This window comes from Lepidochelys kempii, chromosome 2 (assembly GCF_965140285.1).
Source record: "Lepidochelys kempii isolate rLepKem1 chromosome 2, rLepKem1.hap1, whole genome shotgun sequence".
Taxonomy (NCBI): Eukaryota; Metazoa; Chordata; order Testudines; family Cheloniidae; genus Lepidochelys; species Lepidochelys kempii.
In genome coordinates this window covers 187,062,600-187,083,536 of record NC_136381.1, presented here as the reverse complement: position 1 = coordinate 187,083,536, position 20,937 = coordinate 187,062,600, and the positions used below count along the sequence as shown (strand labels likewise).

General features: G+C 44.1%; 1 protein-coding gene and 1 long non-coding RNA gene across 3 annotated transcripts in view; both read right to left on the bottom strand.

Annotated features, from left to right (window-relative positions):
- The window catches only part of GLB1 (galactosidase beta 1), a 72,369-nt gene that overhangs the window by 40,694 nt on the left and 10,738 nt on the right, over positions 1–20,937 (bottom strand). For both annotated transcript variants that reach the window (XM_073333087.1, XM_073333089.1), the window contains 4 exons: positions 11,713–11,882; positions 5,062–5,212; positions 4,616–4,676; positions 3,946–4,040 (listed from right to left, as the gene is read on the bottom strand). In XM_073333087.1, coding sequence (XP_073189188.1) covers positions 3,946–4,040; positions 4,616–4,676; positions 5,062–5,212; positions 11,713–11,882 — 477 coding nt within the window. The remainder of the gene's footprint in view (positions 1–3,945; positions 4,041–4,615; positions 4,677–5,061; positions 5,213–11,712; positions 11,883–20,937) is intronic.
- LOC140907345 (uncharacterized) lies at positions 17,553–19,909 on the bottom strand. The gene is made up of 2 exons (XR_012157467.2): positions 19,786–19,909; positions 17,553–18,321 (listed from the first exon to the last, which is right to left on the bottom strand). It is a non-coding gene; the product is annotated as an uncharacterized LOC140907345 (long non-coding RNA).

Here is a 20,937-nt window from a genome sequence, read left to right as displayed (position 1 = left end):
TTCCAGGGTCCCTGGAGATGGTGGGGTTGGCAGTCATGATAACAAAGCTCGCTCCTTTCAGTCAACCCATCTTCTAGCCTATTTGAGCCTCCCCAAAGTCTCTTTTTAAGCACTCCAAAAGGGAGTAAACGGTGGAGTAACCCATCCCCTCATGATTTTGTTCACCAATTAGGCCTAACCAGTTTTAGTTAATTCATTTCTGGTTCCATTCGCCTCTTGTTTACCAATCATGATATTAACACAGTCCATGGGTGGTGGTATTAGACTTTTTTGTTTAGTCTGACTCAGTATTTTTGTCACCCTTTTACACGTTTTTTATAAAAACAACTCTTTATAACAGTTTGATTTGAATTTTTGTTACCAAATGTTGGGATATATATATATATACATAATCCATATATCCATGTAATATGTTATAGGCCTATTGTAGATGAAGTATGCTTGATGTGAGCTGCATGTTGACAACCAAAGCAAGAATCTGAGGTTTTAGGTGGTCAAGAGCTGTTTGTGAAAAATAACTTTACAATGAGAAAGATGGAGAAATACCAGATAAGGAAATATTGGGGGTATTGCCATGACAATGCATCTGTTGCAATGTATCCGCTGCAGTTGTAAAGCAGAACTAACCAAAGAAGAACATCTTGGGCCTGGGACTGTTTCTAAACATCTTGGGTTTTGGCAATTTGCCCAGAACCGTTTCTTTGAAATTGCCAACAAAACTGATGACGTGACCGAGTGGATTATAAATGATGTTCGATACACTTGCAATTTGGAGTCATTCATGGATCCAGAGCCCTGTTTAGATTAAGGTGTGGTAATGCTGGCTCCCCGCATCTTGTGATCAGACTGAACGTCGACTGGCCATCAGGACTTCAATTCTGATCTTCAGACTCTGGTGTAGTCTGCTTGGGTTATGAATGTGGAGTGAGTAATTTATTTTGTAAGCAATAAAGAGTATTTGTGGATTATATACCAACACTGTATCTATTATCTGCCTGCTCCCCTATCTCATAGGGAGACTCCTGCTGCAGGTCTAACACTTGGACAACTTGGAGTACAAACCTCTGCACAACAGAGCTCTGGAGGAGTTCTGAAGCCAGTGGGGGTCGGGGGGGTGGGAGCAGAGTTTCCATGTTTCCATATTTTTAAAAATAAACCTGTTTAAAATTAAGTCTGAATATAATACAAAATATGTTAAGGGTAAATTAAACATAATTTAGTTGTAAATGTGAAACCTGTTTTGAGAAGTGAAGTTTATATATCCAAACCACCTAAAGGTTGTTTTGATTAATAAAAATAAATGTTATGTGCTGTTTTGCATCCTTAATTAAATTCCAGTTACCACCCTAATGCGGCTTAACACAAATCATGAGCAAAAAGTTAATTATCATTCACTATTTTCTAACATACTAAAACTGTACAGTTAATAAGAATCTGAAAATGTTAAGCTACATAACTGCATAAATAAATATATAGAGTTATAGTGTACCCACCTAGGTAGCAAAAAGATGGACCAAATTTAGTTGTAAATCAACATGTTTTATGTTATATCAACCAATGAAAATGCACCTTTCTTTAGAAAATAACTGAAGTACAAATTGAAAAATTGATTCAATTGGATGATTTAAATCGAGGTTTTCCACTGGGTGAGCTAAATCATGATTTAAATTGCTGATTTAAGTCAATCCACCCTGAAAGTGAGTCTTTGAAACCTTCTTTCAAAATCTGAACCTTAATGCTTAATCTGTTCAGTGTAATAACCAATGGAAGCACCAGGGCCAAATATTTAAGGTATTTTATTCTTCTTTCATTCCTAGCTACAGCAGGTCTTGTCAGGCTAGATACTCTAGAGCCGTGGTTCTCAACCTATCTATCATTGTGGGATGCAGATGTGGCACAGAAAGTATTAGCTGGGCTGCAGGTTGAGAACCACGGTGTCCCCCTCCTAACCCCCGCCCCACACACACAAACCCCTATGCCCAGCACCCTCCACCCAGAGACCCCGCCACAGAGTGGGGCCAGGTGTGGAGAGCTGGGCATAGGGCAGGGACCCTGACCTTGCACCCTTCTGCATGGGGACTCTGACCCCCCCCCCGACTGTGTGGGACCGGGCAGCAGCTGGCTGCCCAGACCCCAAGCCCCAGCATGTGGCAGCCAGCTGCCCAGGCCCCAGACCCTGCTGGGAGTCTGGAGCCCACTGCGTGGCAGGGCAGCCAGGGCACCGCGGCAAGTCAGCCGAGAGCCCGGAGCCTGCAACCTTTAGCACACAGCTGAGCTGGGCCGCAGCTGTGTGCTCATTGGGCCGCATGCGGCCTGTGGGTGGAGAACTGCTGCTCTAGACCTTTAGCAAGCTAAGTAAAGAGAATGTTCCATTTAATGGCAATAAAAAGCACTGAACTGTGTCACGGTGTAGCTTTCAGCCTCTTTTTTTGAGTAACTTGTGGTGCCGGGGCTACTAAAACAGATGGCACTGGTTAGAACCCAGCATTGTGGGGGATTATCCTATACCTGTCTCCCCACATGGCTTTACCACAGCACTCTAAGGCCTGGTCTACGCTTTGTGGGGGGAGGGTGGTATCAATCTAAGTTACGCAATGTCAGCTACGTGAATAAGGTAGCTGAAGTCAGCATACTTAGGTCTACTTACTGTGGTGTCTTCACTGCGGTAGGTTGACTGCTGACGCTCCCCTGTTGACTCCGCCTACACTTCTTGCTCCGGTGGAGTATTGGAGTCGACAGGAGAGCGCTCTGCGGTCGATTTATCGCGTCTTCACTAGAAGCAATAAATCGACCCCCAGTGGATAGACTGCTCCGGAGGTAAGCGTAGACATGCCCTGAGGCAGGCTTGCTGTACTCTTGACTCCTGTTCTAAACAGGGACTGCCAATTCTTGCAAACAATGACAAAGTCATGCAGGGCGGGATGGGAGGAAACAAGGGAATACGTGATGGGAGGGTGGCAGGAGGCAAAGGAAGAGGGAAGGGAAGGGCAGCTGTGGTTTAGTCTTCTCTGTGAAGCACTTAACAAAGTTGTAGATACTACAAGATGAGGAGAAAGAAACAAACAAACAAACCCATTAAAGTGGACTGATCACAAAGCTGGGAGATTTAGGTTCTACTCGTACTCTGCTACTCATTCTCTGGGCCTCATCTACCCAACCTGTAGAATGGTGATAACATGACTAATCCAGCTTTGCACAGTGACTTAAGATAAAGGGATTGCAAGTGCACAGAAGATTTGGCAAGAAAATCTCCAACAGGCCTCAGGGGAAAAAGACCTGGGGTGAAATCTTGGGTCCACTGATGTGAACAGCAAAACTCCCAGTGACTTCAATGGAGCCAGCATTTCATACTCTCAGTGGGGAGTTGCAGGGAAGCCCTGCAGGTGATTCTGTATGTAGTAAGGAAAAGGGGAATAAGGAGAGGGGGAAGCAGAAGAGATGTTAAGAAATTTGTTGGATTCAAGAGTCCCTGAGTCTCAGGAAGTGCTGGCTTCAGCTGAGCTGCTTCAACATGAGCTATGTATCAACAATACAGGCAAGCAGGTTGGCTAGTAATACATCACTTGTGTGAGTAGCCATGCTCACCTCAGCCTCACGCACAGTCTCTTTCCAAGTGGTAAAGAGACATCTACACTAAGGACTAAAAGCTGAAACTCAAAGCTGCACTTGTTAAAATGTTGGAGATGCAAGGATAACATACTAAAATTGAATATTATCTCCAGGTACCTCACACCACCACCAGACCCTTTTGTTTGTGATATAGTTTAAACTAATTTTAATTCCAGTTATCATGGAGAGCAAATATGATTTAAATTTTAAAGAGCACCCATGTACATTACTGGAAACATACCTGTGGAAGCACTGTTAATAATTCAATAATGGTGACCAAAAGGCCTTCTACATTCACATAGTTAGTGTTCCTGTTTGATTTTTGAAATGGATTACCTGCACCATAATAACTGGCCCTCCATTCTGATAGAGATGAGGCTTCATTTTGGGTAACAAGACGCCCATCCATCGGTCTACAGCTTCCAGGTAATCTGGAATATACAAAGAGAAAGTTGTGGGCAGACCAGAGTTTATCCACTTTAAAAACAAAAACAAACTACAAATGGGATATTTTTGTAACCAGTACACTGGGTATGCACAATGTGTATAAGAGCAACAAAAAATGAATTGATGACATTCTGTACTTGCTCATAACTTCAGCCTCTCGGTATGTAGGGAAGTCAAGTGACTTCAAAGACCACACCCAAATCATTCCAATATAGTACAATCTAAAAACAGGTGGTAATGTCCCCACACAACAGAAAAATATACAGTTACCTTCAAGAACATTATCCTTTACAATTTAAGGGTCCAGCCCTGCAAATCCTTACACAAGTAGTCTTGCTGTTTTCCACCCTGTTCCAACCTTATTCTGTCCATATATTTATGCACAGTGCAAAAGGAGTAAGAAAACCTTATTCAGAGAGCATTCACATTTGTTATTCCCAAACTTTTAGTAGAAACAGTAACACAATACCATTCTTGAAAATACAGCCTGACCCGAGAGTCTGGCCACCAAGTCTGCTTGTCCTTGAAACATTTTTATAAATCCTTTTGAGCTCCTTACCTAAATCAGAAGATCGGAGAACAATAGATTCTTTCTTTAATAACCATGCTGGAAGACCCCCCTATGAAGGGAAAGCAAACCATTTCAATTACCATTTTCATGAATTAGAAGGATAAGTTTAACCAGCTATCCCAGAACTATATAGATATTACCAATTAAGTACTAGTCATTGGGGACCTATAGTACCCAAGATCATATTAAAAAATTATCACAATTTAAGGACCAATGCGCTTGAGGCTAAGGGAAGTCACTTAAGCAGGACTTGAACCCACAACTTTTAGTATTCTAGATGAAGAATCCTGCCTTGTGCCATATGTTCAGCGGTAGGGAATCCTTTTACTACTGTACCCCCCTTACTTCCCCCCACAAATGGGAGGACACTTACATTAGACAGAGATCAGATGTTAATTCTGCCTAGAAATTAGAAAGTTTAAATACAAATTTACCATATCCCATTCTGCGCAGATATAAGGTCCAGCTCTTAGTATTACCAACAAGCCAATCTCATTAGCTAGCTCCAGGAAATATTTTATATCTCTGTCACCATAGAAGTTATATACTCCTGGTTTGAATTCATGATAGTTCCATGGCACATACCTGTGAAGAAAACACCATCCATAAGAAGTGACTTAGACTAGAATGAAAAAGGAACTCCAAATAATGACTTAATCTAATTCCAAGGAAACAAACTATTTACATCTTTACAGAACTGTAAAGTTGAGGTGCATTTACTTCCAAACTAATGGAATACAAAATGAATTTAGGACCTAGCTCCTGTAAGGCACTTCTAGAAGCTGAAGGTGCTAAGATTAGCACCAAGTATGATCAGGCACTTAGACGGGAAACAGATGTCTCTATTTTTTCTTGTAGTCATGTATTTTTTCCATACACTCTTCCTTTCTAACAGCATCAATGTCATAAAAACATATTAAAGGCAAAAATAATTAGTTGTGCTTCGTTATCTTGCTTCATAACTCTGAAAAGTCATTGTGAAACAGAAGTGGTAGGTAGTCAAGCAGAAAGCCTCTCACACAGCACTTCTAGGATTTTTTTTTAAAAGTTTAAAAGAGATTTTATGTTTTTTAAAACAAGACAAGAGAACAATGCAGTGCCAATAATACCTTTTGTCGATAGAGGAAAAACAAGAACCAGTACATGCGTGGATTACATAAATGTATGTATTTAAAAGTTACATGCTACCTACAAAATATCAAAATCTTCAACAATTTCAAGCATTTTAATTAAAGCAGTTATTCACAGGTGTCCAGATGCTATAACAGACACTGTCTTGTGTTCGGATACAGAAATTCTCAGATTTGTAACACAAGGGAGGAATCTGCCCAATTTTCTGTGCAGCCGAGCTCCATCCTTTCAGCTTTGCAAAGTAATTTTAATTGCCTTCCCAACCTATCTATAATGTTTCCAATATCCTTATTACCTGGCTCTTCTATAGCCAAGGATTTGAATATGAATGGAAACACGTTCAATGTCAGTTTTGTTTTCTTGCCTGGATTTTAAAGGCAAGTGAGGTACAAGCTGACTGCTTCCATTTAAGATAGGATCATTAAAGCTGACAATTACAATAAATAAATAAAAAGTTACACCCTTCCTTTTAAAACACATCCACCATTCCACAAGTTAAAGCCACTGAAAGAACACATACACCACCACCACTATCGTGATGAATCAGTGTTTTTTTCATCGTTTACAAGGTCACTACTACTGCTGAAAAGGGTTCTTTTGCTTTCTACATTAAAACACTTTGCTGTCGCTTAGACTATATGCTTTATGAAGTGGAGAACAGTAGCACATCCCAGGTTGCTGAACCAGCCACATAATATCTGTTCTATGTTCTCTCTTCCAGTTGCCTACAAAGTGGGGTAGTCACTTTAAAAACCAACAGAGCAACATTAAAGCCCTTAAAAGGCTACAAGGGTTTTTACAAAACTCCTGGAATTATTTTAAGAACTAATATCTACATTTAAAAAAAAAAAAAGTACTGAAACTTTAGGTTCCTAGAGGCAGCTGTTTCTTGGAGAAAGAGTTTCCAAAAGGTATAAATGTATCTGCCCACCAGCTAACAAAATTTAAACAAAACCCAAAAAAACAGACTATAATGTTCAAACATCCGTCATATAAATTCAGAGCAGCCAACAGTATCCATTGGTTCTTCAAAGAAGCCTTTTTGCTACTAATTTATCCTGTGTTTCCTTGCATCCGATGAAGTGAGCTGTAGCTCACGAAAGCTCATGCTCAAATAAATTAGTTAGTCTCTAAGGTGCCACAAGTACTCCTTTTCTTTTATCCTGTGTTGTAAATATCTGGCTCCATCTAGTGGTTAGTTACTTAACTGCATCTTCAGAAAAATCACCTGTAGTCTCAGCCAGGGATTTTCAAACTCCTGTTTTTTATAGTGCAAACAACACTGTAAGAGAGATTGTCTTATGGACCAATATTTCTCCAATGCATGAATACACATGCTATCTTCTCTCCAGTTCACGATCATCTAACAACCCTTTGGCAACTACACCAACAGTTTACACAGAAAGGCAATGTCAGGAAAGTATTTATTTTTAGCTGTCTTTGAATACAGCCGGAAACAAAGACAATGGGCACATGTGGCTAGGCAGTTCTCTATGGCACACCAGTCATCACACTACAGAGTCTGAAATAGTCAGTTTAAGTTAATATCAATTAAACTGGACCTTTTTAAACCTTTGACTATAGTGTTACTAATCTATACTTCAACTCTCCCTACCCTCTCACCCCTTCAGACACCATTACATTTTGAAATATCACCAGGATTATAGCATCCAACTTTAATCAGTTATTTTGGAAGCATTTTTGAAATTTTATCATGGAGATTTAAAACCTTAACTACAGGACCAATCTACTTGCAGAATCAGGTGCTCTCTTATGTCCTGTTGTCATTGTTTACAGGTTGGAGGTACACTAATGGCTTACTAAACTCTCTCTCTTCTCTGAGAGCCTCAGACAGCTAACCTGCATAGTCATGGTCAAGATGGAAAGCAAGGATTGGCTGGCCATTTCTGAAGGGAGGCAGAAAGGAATGAGAAGAAGGGAAGGTCTGCTTTACTTTCACTGAAAGGGATTCATGAGGAACCACACAGCACAAGGATTCAGTTTCCTCTTCCCTGGTGAGCTGCATTAGGAGTTGCTCTGTAGCCAGGACCAGCCAAGTCCCCTGGCCTAAAGCTAAAACAAGCACATCTAGCACCTATTGTAATTTATGGGATCAATGTCAAGCTGCAATTGCAATCTCCATGGAATATTGAAGTTCCAAGAATCAAGCTGCAGCCATTCCTCCCATGAAACATGGAAGCTCTGCTGGGCGTGCAAGGAGTTCCTTGAGGACAGCTACATCCCTTAGAATTTGAGCTTCCATAAAAATAATTCTCCACACAGTCTACATTGTTAACTAAATCAGTAAAGTACTTACTTAATGGTAAAACTAGAACTAAGCACTAATTTTCACAGGGGGACAGTTTGTAAAATCTGTTTGAAGTTTACTCATCTTAGCCAAGTTTTATTAGTGGAGAAAAAAAGAAATCCACTCAATCTTCCTCCCCACCCTCCCATTAACTAAAAACCCACAGAAGCCATATCCAAGTTTTCCTTGGTCAGTGTGAAAAGTTACCACCAAGTCCCGTTAATCAAAATCTGCTTGCCTGGCTAACTGCAAAGTTTCTGATTGATTGTATATATAAACACACAAACACACAGACACTCACACACACACACACAGACAACGGCAACAGAGTTCCTGGGACTTACTGCAGACATCCTCCAACCTAAAAGGCAGCAGCCCCACCCACCTGAGGCTAGTCCAAGGAAAGCATATGGAAAAGAGCAGTAAAATTATGTGACCCCCTTACGCACCAACTCCATGGGTGCTTCAGGGGGTACTCAGCATCTGCAGAGCTGGATTAATATTTCGTGGGCTACAGAGCCCGGACCATGGCCCCGCCAACCTCTTTTTCTGCTCGGCCTCTTCGCTCTGAGGCCTGCACTCGCACCGGGGGAAGGGAGCAGAGGGAGCGGAGAGGAGCACCCACAGGCAAAAACAGAAGTCAGCACCTGTGTGTGACCCCACATCCCACTGTAAACGTGGTCCTGCGGCACAGGTAAGAAAAGTACTTTAAGAAGGTACCTATCAGTCATCCCTGAACTAGCAGCAACCGCTACATACTCAGACAATACCTCTGCAGCCCTACTTCCCTTTCTTTAAGAGCATATGCCTCATAGAGCCACCAATGGACACTAGCACTCCAAACATCCTGTGTACCTTTTGCTAAGTGAGGGAAAAGGGAAGGATGGGAGGCACAAAACAAGAAAGCAGCGAAAAAAACCAACATGCAGAGAAATTTTAAAAAGATAAGTAGGGAAAAAGAACACAGACGAAAGAGAAAATGGCAGGATAAAAATGCAATAATTTTGCCAGGACACAGCATGAGGATTAATCGATCTTGGACTATTAGTGGTAAATAGGCCCAATGGTGGGGTGGGAGCTGAGTTACTACAGAGAATTCTTTCTTGGGTATCTGGCTGGTGAGTCTTGCCCACATGCTCAGGGTTCAGCTGATCGCCATATTTGGGGTTGGGAAGGAATTTTCCTCCAGGGCAGATTGGCAGAGGCCCTGGGGGGTTTTTCACCTTCCTCCGCAGCGTGGGGCATTTGTCACTTGCTGGAGGATTCTCTGCACCTTGAAGTCTTTAAACCATAGAATCATGGAATGTCAGGGTTGGAAGGGACCCCAGAAGGTCATCTAGTCCAACCCCCTGCTCAAAGCAGGACCAATTCCCAGTTAAATCATCCCAGCCAGGGCTTTGTCAAGCCTGACCTTAAAAACCTCTAAGGAAGGAGATTCTACCACCTCCCTAGGTAACGCATTCCAGTGTTTCACCACCCTCTTAGTGAAAAAGTTTTTCCTAATATCCAATCTAAACCTCCCCCACTGCAACTTGAGACCATTACTCCTCGTTCTGTCATCTGCTACCATTGAGAACAGTCTAGAGCCATCCTCTTTGGAATCCCCTTTCAGGTAGTTGAAAGCAGCTATCAAATCCCCCCTCATTCTTCTCTTCTGCAGGCTAAACAATCCCAGCTCCCTCAGCCTCTCCTCATAACTCATGTGTTCCAGTCCCCTAATCATTTTTGTTGCCCTTCGCTGGACTCTCTCCAATTTATCCACATCCTTCTTGAAGTGTGGGGCCCAAAACTGGACACAGTACTCCAGATGAGGCCTCACCAATGTCGAATAGAGGGGAACGATCACGTCCCTCGATCTGCTCGCTATGCCCCTACTTATACATCCCAAAATGCCATTGGCCTTCTTGGCAACAAGGGCACACTGCTGACTCATATCCAGCTTCTCGTCCACTGTCACCCCTAGGTCCTTTTCCGCAGAACTGCTGCCTAGCCATTCGGTCCCTAGTCTGTAGCTGTGCATTGGGTTCTTCCATCCTAAGTGCAGGACCCTGCACTTATCCTTATTGAGGACCATGATTTGAGGACTTCAATAGCTCAGACATAGGTGAGAGGTTTATTGCAGGAGTGGGTGGGTGAGATCCTGTGGCCTGCGTTGTGCAGGAGGTCAGACTAGATGATCATAATGGTCCCTTCTGACCTTAAAGTCTATGAGGAGAGGTATGAAGGAGCCACCCATCTGCCAGTCCATCACACAAAGGAAGAGCCACCAGAAAAACCAATGACCTATTGTACAGAATAATAGAAAGAAGATAAAGGATCTCAAAGGAACAGGAAAGAGAAAGCATTTGAAAGAACAGGAAAGAAACAAAAAGGTTTAAAGGAAAGAAACAGAGCAGAAAAGTGAGAGAGAATCAAAGGGGAACATATAAGAAACTCTGGAGATCATGAACTGTAGAGACAGTGCATAGCACTACACCTAGGTTGGTAGTCAAGATTAGGAAACAGAGGAAAAGAAGAGCAATCAGACCAACTGTTGACATTGTATAGATTAATTTAACAATTTGAGATTACTGTTATTGCAGTTTAGAACCAAATTTAAAAGTAACTATTCGTACACCTTGAAGCAACATCTCCAGGAGCCACCCAGCAACTTCTCTACTAATCCCTCTTTTTTTGCGTGACAGGAGTCATTGGCTATTGGCTTAGATTAATAAAAGAGCAGCAGTCCAACGGCTCTGGAAGCACAAGCATGTTTTTGTAACTCACAAAATAAAGATGGACTCAACCTCCCCAACAAGACAGTCCGGAACCATCAAACAAATCCTCTCTTTTTTCATCCACTCACCTACACTCATTCACCCATCCCCCTCAGAGGGCTCCTTAGAAAACAGACAAGCTGTGCAGTGTCAACAAACTATCGGACTCAGATGAGAGGGAGTAAGTTCCAGATATGCAGGCACTCCCCACTGAGCAAACCATGCCTGCTCATGAACATATCTGTTGACTGTCTGCTAGAGTGTCATAATTTATCTCAACTGCCAAGTTGTAATACAAGGAGAGAAGCAGTTTAAGATACAGGATCCAAATAATAAAAAGCTTTGTAGATTAGAAGTAGAGTGCTATATAACTTTGTTTCAGTTTGCAGGGGGCTCACAATCCTTGAGTTCTAGGTACAAATGATCCCCAAAACTAAGCAAGTCTCAAGTGGATTTAACCTAATGCCATAAATCGCTCCACAACACCTCTTCCCTTGTTGAGGATTCACACAAGTCTTAGCCCCGTTCCCCAGGCCTGTTATGTTCTGTGACCTTGCCTGACCTACAATGGAGGCAATATTAGCGAGGTAGGACAGACAAGAATTATGGAATAAGAAACAAATGTATGTAGCTTCCAACTACTCCTTTCCAGATCAACATTGCTCATATTTGAGTTAAACAAAAATTAAAATTCAGCCTACAGAAGGCCTGCACCCATATCTCAAAACACAGAGTTTGAAGTGGAGCATTTGTCAGCTCAGCTCAGCTCCATATTTCTCTAGGGTGTTGTCAGCTATAATCTAAAAGAGGTTGCCTTGTACACTTAGCTTACCTACCACTCCCTCATTGTTCTAGTTTAAGACTGCTCCCAAAAGTCAATAATTACTTACGTTTGAATAGCATCAAGCCCCGCCATCTTCATCTTCACCAGACGGTCTTTCCAATAGTACCGGGGCACACGGGAGTAATGAATGCTGCCCGAGATGTAGCGGAATGGTTTCCCATCCTTGAGGAAATAGTTGTTGTCATAATCGATCCCAAAACTCCTCTGGGGTGCATTCTGTGTATCAAGAAGATTACCAGGTGTGAGCTTCAACCTCCATGAAAAGGACAATAGTTTTCTGTTAAAACATCCTGCTTATTAAACTCTTCAGTACTCTAGGTCTCTGGAATGTTCTGAAGCATGACCTGCAGGGATAGCATATTGACAATACAAGATCCTGTCCACCCCACCTTTGCTAAAAAAAAAAAAAAAAAAATCCACTTTCACCTAGTGGACTCAGCCTGTTAGGGCACATGTTCTGCAGAGATCGGGGGGGGGGGGGAATGGTCACTCCTGGGTCTCCATTTCTGGGGGGCATTTTTGGACTACTCGCCCCATTTGGTGCAATTTGATCCACTTCAAAAAGGCAAGATGTTGCTCTTCAGTAGGACACGATTTTAAGACCTTTCAGTGGTCAGTACTATTTCAAGGGACTGCTTCAGAGGCTGACAAACCATCCCACCCCTCTCTTCCAGTTGGCAACAGAATTTTAATATGAAGCTCCCAAGATTTGCTTCCAGCACATGCCAAATGAGCTGAGCTAAGCATGATCAAAGGAACCATAGCAGACATGTAGGCCAAGCAGTGATGGCAATATTTAATGCTGCATTGAAGTGGTTTGGTTCTCCACTACTGCCTTACACCTTGGATAGTCTTTCATTTGCATGAAGCAAACGTAAAGCATCACCACTCTGTGCTGGTAGCATCACTTTGCACAGGTCTACCGGACTGCACAAGGTACAGGACAGTAAGAGTCAGGATCAAGGAACCTGAACTGATTCAGAGACTTCTAAAGACTCGTTCAACACATCGAGTCACTGATCAATTCATTCACACTTTGGAAAGGAAACAAATTGCAATGACCCTTCACCTGCTAAATTTCACATTGAAAACTAAAAGGCACAACCACCCCGAGTACTGACACAGACATGTCACAAACTCCATGTGCAAGAATATGTTATCTGAAGGGTTTAAGAGCTTAGTTTCTAATAGGTCGGGGGCTGTTCAGTTGCCCATGCTCTTAAATTTCTATTAGTCTCTATATTAAACAATTTAATCAATTTTCAGGAGAGGTGATGGAAGGAGAGTTGTTCAGACACACAGCCAAAAAAAGACAGCAAATTTCTGCCAAATAAGATATATTATCTATGAAATTAGAAAGACAAAGCAATGTATATTGCAACCAAACCCCTACATTATACAATTACTAATACATTTCCACTAGCACTCCATGTAATATTGGGTACTTCTGTAGCCCCTTTCACCTGAGGATCTCGAAGCAATTACAAGCAGTGAGCTTAGCCTTATCACACCCTTGTATGGTAATAGCTCCATCTAGCAGACAGAAAAACTAGAGCAGAGTTAAGGGACAGATTCTGATACCTTAACTCCATAAATATAGGTTCACTCCTCAAGGGCTTCCACTGACTTTAGTGAAGTGCTACCCAGCTTCAGAAAGGGTACTAGAATCTGACCTTAAGTGACTTGGCAAAAACTGATTACACAGGAAGTCATTGGCAGAGCCAGGAACAGAATCCAGATTGTTCTACAATCCTACTTCTGTGCTTGTAAAGAGACACTGCATTTTAAATTTTGTATTTTTGAGGGGGGGGGGGCGGAATCAATTAAAAATATTTTTAAGGCTATCAACCCCTTTACTTTGCCTCCCCAGAGTGTCTGAAACCCTGCAACACTGAGAACCTGAAAGAGAAACTGACTGCGCACATAAAAATGATACTGAGTTTATTTCCATTCTCTAAGCAGAGGATAACAAACTGACCAATGAACTGGATTTTTATAATTTTCACTTTTAATAGTCTAAGCTGTTAGCCCCAAGATACAGATATTTGTTTACAACATATTACTTTTGAGTTAACAGTGCCACTTTAACCACTAGACAGACGCTTTCCTGTTCCCACGTACGCCTATTTCCTTCTTTCAACCAGTTTCCTTGCATGAGGGTATTGTTTTTAGGTCATTCACCTTCAAGCATGACCCTTTCCACATTTCTGCACACATGCACGCACACAAACACAAAATATGATCTTCATGTAGCATCAGGTAGTAGGTCAGAAATCGTCAAAACACAAAATGGACAAATAAGCAGCATACTTGTCCAGTTGAAACAGACCTTTTAAATTGAGTGAATTTAATGCAGCTGAAAGGCAATGGCCTACTTTAATTCTGGAAGGATGGGCCTAAGTCATCATAGGACAAAATGCTCACACCCTCAACTGAGGGAGGGGCCACAGACCACAGAAAATAGATTCAGTGGAACAATAAATGGTAGATCAGGAAAGCTGGTGGGGGGAGGGGGGAGAGAGGAGAGATTAAAAAAAGGATACTGGATGGGGGCACCAAGTAGTGAACCCTAAACACCACGAACTGCTCCACAAAGGAGATAGTGGAATTCTGCCCAGACGTGAGAGACAATTAGGGAACAGAAATAGGCCCCACAGCAACAGAAAACCTCCCCACTGAGCATCCACTCCCAGACATAGATGGCCATCCCGGCCAATGCCAGGAGGTGAATGTGGTGGTCCCATGACTTTGTGTGGCCACAGACAAGGAATCCATAAAAGAAAAGATGTGGGGAAGTGCAGCCAGCACCTCAGCAGGAGGCAGAACAAGGGTCTGGTGCAGGTAGGCATGTACTAAGGTTTTCCCCATGCTGCAAAACAGGGCAGTTGCCAGAGAACTTCACAAAAACAGTGTCAATATCATGGCTGACATCTGTGGGAACTAAAGTGCATTTGGTGTGGATATCTGATGGATTCTTAACCTTTGCAGGCTTCTCAAAAGTTACTGCTGTCTTCTCCCTGTTGGCATTTGGCTCTAGAGTTCTCCAACAAGCAAACTCTCTCCAATCAAGAGCAGTACCAATTTCTTTTTAAGTGTAGTTTGTGTTTTAAAATTCTCTACTGCGGCTATCAGGAAATAAGGGACCATATTACCTAAATAAAAAAATCCTAAAAGTCTATTTTGAGAGAAGACTGTAGCAGGAAGTGAAGGAAATAAGAAGGAAAAGGGTTTTGGGGGGCTGGGGAGGGAAGAGAGAGAGAGCATCAAATGAAATCTAGTACACTGGGGAGGGGAAGGAAGGGAATGAGTCAAATATGTACATTCAATGGGCAGGAGTAACCTGGAAACAGAGCTGCTGAGAGACTATGGTGATGGGAGCACTAGAGAAAGAAACCTAGGGACTGGGCCAGTTCTAGGATCCCATTGTTGTGGGTGCAGGCGGGTACTTTGGGATCCCTGCATGTCACTATTTAAAAGCCAACCAACCTTCCAGGAGTCCACAGGCTAGACAGTGGGTGGGATAATAATGAACAGCTAATTAAATGTGTATTTGCAATGCAACATGACAGCAAAAGGAGGCAATGCGCTTTCAGGCTGTCTACACAAACAACATGTCACAGACCAAAAAGGTAACAATTAACATGGCTCTGGTATGACAGCGCCTGGAGTATGTTCAGTGCAGGACACAATATTACTAGAAAGAAAAAAGAGCCTAGCCACACTTACAGTTAACGGGGATTAAGGTAGGGTGTGAATTTACAGTGCAATAGCTCTTCCTAAATCACTCTTCCTAAATCACTCCAGAAAAAAGAGTGCCCACAAATGGAATTAGAGTGCTTTGTTCCCATTTAGTTTTAACCACTTTCACAGTTAATCAGGAACAACTCCATGTAGTAGATGAGCTGAAGTGCAACTGAGCAACAAAGATGAAGTGGAAGGAGCTCAGAGGAGCAACAAGAACTCTCAGAATGCTAAAGGGAAAGATTGAGAGGCAAACACACACAGTTCAAGAGTACCACTTAGGGAGTGGGAAATGTGATGAGTGCAAAATTCCAAGGGTGGGGGAGGATGTAGTGAGGTGCTGTAGGATAAAAGAGTGCAAATAAGGAAAATCTAAAATGAACTTGAGGAAAAACATCCGGGCAGCACTTCAGAACGAGGCCATGCCTACACTACAAACTGTGGTTGATGAAAGTTACCTTGATGTACAACCACTGAAGTTTGTGTATCGCTGGGGCAGGAGCACATTTTGTTGCTTGTGTTGCTGCTGCGCTTACCCACCAGTAGTGCTTGTGTTGATGTAAAGTGCGGTGCACTATAGGTAAATATTTCAGTGTGACAAACACTGCTATCCAGTGCAATGCCTTTGGGGAAATTTTCACAATATGTTGTGGGATGGAAATGACTCACTCAGGGCTCTCTGGAAGCTAGGGGTCAAGTTTCCAAAATGCATTATTCCATAATGCCATCCCTATGCTCTAATTTTCAGCACCCCCCCCCCTTTTTTTTTTTTAAGTCCCACAAACCCCCACGGCACTTATTGGTGTCTGCCATCTCTGACAGAAGCATGGAGCCTGAAGAGCTCTGCGCTATTCTCATGAAGGCTGCAAATACAGGACGCATGGTTCTCCTGTATTTGCAGATCTGCAAGAGGTACCACAACCACCACAGACATGAGGATGGCTTTGAGGACAGTTTGCCAAGGGACAGAGTGAAAAACAATTGAAGCTTGTTGGCGGCAGTCATGGAGAAGCTTCAGAGGGTGGAGTGCCACTTCTGGGCCTGAGAGTCAAGCACTGATTGGTGGGATTGCATCATAATGCAAATCTGGGATGACTGCAGAATTCCAGGCCACATTCCTGGATCTGTGTGGCAAGCTTGCCCCAGCCCCCCAGCGTCTGGACACCAGAATGAGTGCTGAATTGACAGTGGAGAATTGAGTAGCGAATGCGCTCTAAAAGCTTGCAGTGCTGGATTTCTGCAGGTCAGTGGGAAATAGTTTTTAGAGTTGGGAAATACACAGTTGTCATTCATGGCCCTGCACAGTTGCATCACGTCCTGCTATGCAGGGACTCCTGGCAATGTGCAAGACTCAGCCGATGTATTTGCAGCAATGGGGAATTCAAACTGCAGTGGGGCCAAAGACAGCACACACATGCCTACTTTGGCAGCACCAGCTTGCCAGAGTACATCAACAGAAAGGGCTACTTTTCTATGGTTACACAAGTGGATCACTGGGGAGAGCTTCACTGACAGCGTGGGCTGGTCACGGAAGGGGCATGATGCTCATATCTTTGAGAACCACAGGACTATTCTGAAAAATGCAAGCAGGGACTTCCTTTCACAATCAGCAGATTACCATTGGCAATACAGAAATGCCAAGAGCGATCCTGGAGGACCCAGCCTTCCCCTTGATCCCCTGGCTCATGAAGCCGTACACAGGCCACCCGGACAGCACTAAGGTAAGATTCAACTACCAGCTCAGCAGACGGAGAACAACAGTTCAAGGTGCTTTTGGTAGATTGAAGGAATGCTGGCTGTGTTTACTCACTAGATAGGATCTCAGTGAGAAAAACATCCCAATGGTTACTGCTGTCTGTTGTGTCTGGCATAATAGCTGTGAGACAAAGGGGAATTAGCTGCTGCTAGGGTGGAGGACAGACGGGGATCAGCTACATGCCGAATTTGAACAGCCAGATTCAAGGGCTATTACAAGAGCTCAACATGGCACTATGGAGTGAGGGTGGCTTTGAAAGAGCCCTTTAGCAATCAGTCACAGTGGTGTTCTGTGATATAGCGTTCTCTGGGCCTCGAATCTTAGGTGCTGCTCAGAACTGTGTAGTGCTTGCTGTATAGTTATAAATATGACTGGGTGTTTTCCTGAAGTTGTGAATTCTATGGTGCTTGCTGTACAATTACAAGGACTGTTTGCTTTGAGTACCGCTATGCATTCTGCAATATTTGTTGCGAACTAATAAAGATCATTTGATTCTCCCAAAAACAAACATTTATTAAGTGGGAAAAACATAACAAAAGTATGTACAAAAAATCCCCACAAGCAATGCAATACAAATGTGTAACATAACGAGGTGAAAACAAAGGCTTACTTCCTTTTTAATTTTATGTCCATTTGAATGCACAAATGTAGTCCATTGTGGAAACATGCATACCAGTCATGGTTCTCATAGGTCAGTGTATGTGAAGCTATTGTTTCCTTTGCTGCCCCACCTCCCTCCTCCCCCGTGTGGAAAGATAGAGGCAATGATCCGCACCATGATACATTGTGGGGTGTAGGGAACAGTAACCATGGAGTTCTCCAAATAGTGCAAAGGATGGAGAATCCAAGATTTTGGGACCTGTAGGACAACCAGCAGCATTTGAGTCTGCTGCCTGAGAAGATCCGTTATGTCCTAGCGCATTTCCCACTCCTTATCCTGCTTAGACTCCTGGGCCTTTTTCCTGTCCTCTCTGTCTTTCTCCATGTTGTTGGTTGTATGAGCCCTCCAAGCCCTTTGTTTGTGGTCCGATGCAGCACTGGCTGGCAGGATCTTGCAGAATATGTCTTCCCCAGTCCTCTTCTTTTTCCTCCTCATCAGGATCACGCGTTCTGCAGGTGTGGAGGGGGAACTCCTCAAGACCACCACCCTAGAAGGTGCTGATAAAAACAGACAGATGTACCACTGGATTTACAGATACAAGGGAAAGGGAAAGATAAGTTTCAAAACTCCCTTCCCTTATTCTCCATAAACATTTTTAAAATACATGCTTATTGGCCCTTCGGCTGTGGAGCACCTCTGCACAGCACCACTCTCCAATCCCAGCCATAGTGGCCTGTCAGGGGCGGGGGACATTCTGTCGTATAAAGCTATATAATTTTGGTCCCTGTTCCCTAAGTAGGAGTATAGGGCACCGAGCGACTGGCACTATTTTCCACAGGCAGTGGTGATTTAAGCGGATGTCTCACTCTGGAAGGTATCAAAGGCACAGAGAGCACAGCTACTACTGGCTTCCTGAAGCGACCCAGACCCGTATGTTGCTAGCCTGTTTACTGCAATGGTGCCAGCCAGTGATGAGCTGCCAAAATCTTAACCGGTTCCCTCCTCACCCCACAAGGGGGTCGTGGCCCGCGCCCGTCCCCTGGGACCCCTTCCCCATCCAACCCCCCACATTCCTTGACGCCCCCCCTACCCCTGCCCCATCCACCCCCTTTCTCTGTCCCCTGACTGCCCCCAGAACCGGGCAGGAGGGTCTTGTGGGCCACCGTAGTGGGTGCCCACCACGCCCCGCCCCTAAGAGCCAGAGGGACCTGCCAGGGAGCGAGGTGGGGAGTCCCGGCGGTGCTTACCTGGGGCAGCTCCCAGGAAGCATCCAGCAGGTCCCCTGGCTCCTAGGGGCGGGGGAGCGTAGCTGGGGGGGGAGCAGGCGGAGCGACCGCTCCCCCCACTGATCACATCGAAAGTGGCGCCTTAGGCGCCGACTCCGTGAGTGCTCCAGGGCTGGAGCTCCGGTTGTCCCTCCAGTTCTAAAAGGGTTTCCAAATTTAACAACCGGTTCCAGCAAACAGGCTCCAGCCCACCACTGGTCCCAGCCAAAGTCATCACAGAATGGCATGGGAAAACGTCCTACCATGGAGGACAAAATAAGGCTGCCATCCCTAGCAATCACTGGAAAAGGACTGCAGAGTACCTCCATGAAAGTTTCATCAAGATCTCTCAGGGGGATAAAAGGGACATCCCTATGCACAAAACCAAGGTGCTCCACATGTCCCAGCCTAACCCTACAGGGTAATGACAAGCAGATAACTCCACTGAACGCATCCAATGAAGGGAGCTGTAGCTCACGAAAGCTTATGCACAAATAAATTGGTTAGTCTCTCAGGTGCCACAAGTCCTCCTGTTCTTTTTGCGGATACAGACTAACCCGGCTGCTAGTCTGAAGTCCACCTATGTTTTTTGTACCACTACTTGCTCTTGTATGAGCAAATGAAAAGTCAATACCGGTGTCTTGTTAACTTGGGGTTGGGCCAGGTCCCATCATTAAATTTAAAGAATGCACAGAAAAATGCATGTACACACTTAACCGAGTTCCCTTCCCCGTCATCAGGCTCATCAACGCTCACCTGGTGGCACTGGCTATACTGCGTCAGAGTCTCATACAGGTCCTGGCTTGCGGCATGGCTGGAATCCCCTGCTGTGTCTCCTCCACACTCCTCCTCCACGCTGTACACACCATGGGTCTCAGTCTTGGGTTCCTTGGCGGTACCCACAAAGGTCTGTGGGATGCTGGTGGGGTCTCCGCCAAGTATGCCATGCAGTAACTTGTAGAAGCAGCAGGTCTGAGGCACAGCACCAGATCTATTGTGGTGCTCCCTGGGCTTCTGGCATCCCGTGAAGTTCCTTTGCTTTCACACGGCACAGCCTCTTCTCCCCACAGGCCCAGGAGATCCAAAGCACCTGTCTACTCCAGGCTGGAGTGCATCTAGTACCTCTCAGTCTGTGTGGGGCCAGCACAGTCGGCTGGGTAGCTGCACACAAGAAGGGAGAGCTGCTAGTGCTGGGTAAAATCTGTTTCTGATCTGTTTTATGTAATGTCCATCTTGGATTTGTAAAAAGGACAGCTAAGCCTCCATCTTGGATACCCTTCTCCTCGGATGATTTAGTGCCCTTTCAGCCTTTTTCAAATCAAGGAGGGGAAAGGTCAGGGAAATTAGAGTCATGTGACAGCCATAATCTGCCTCGCAACTGCAAGTTATTTAGTGAGTGGCACGCTTGTCACTCAGGACTGTCCATCTGAGTGGCAGCCAGTGGCCCACACAGTTCAAGCTAGCTTGTCTGAAGGGTGTCCTTGTCTAGTTTACTGACTAGTAGCATAATAAATATTTGTGTGTTACATCTTATTCTGCCTCGGTCTTAATAAATCACCCAATGATAGATGCAGGAGGGGGTGGCATCTGCAGACAGCCCATCTTCTGATCTGCATAGACCACAGTTAAACTGTTTTGGGCTAACACAAGGTGCGTTTGCCAACATCGGCACTCAGGAAAAGGCATTTCAACAACACGGGATGGGGAGGGAGGATGTTGAAAGGTGGGGGTGGCTTCTGGTCTCTGTGACCCCTAGGCAGTGGAGTTTGAAATTGTAACCAGAGTGGTCACTGTTGCAGAGAATGGGGCATTGTGGGACAGATGCTGAAAGACTGTTAGGGTTGACACAGGCCATGCAGTGTCTACACTCGCACTGCATTGACCTCAGTAGGACAACCATGGTTCCGC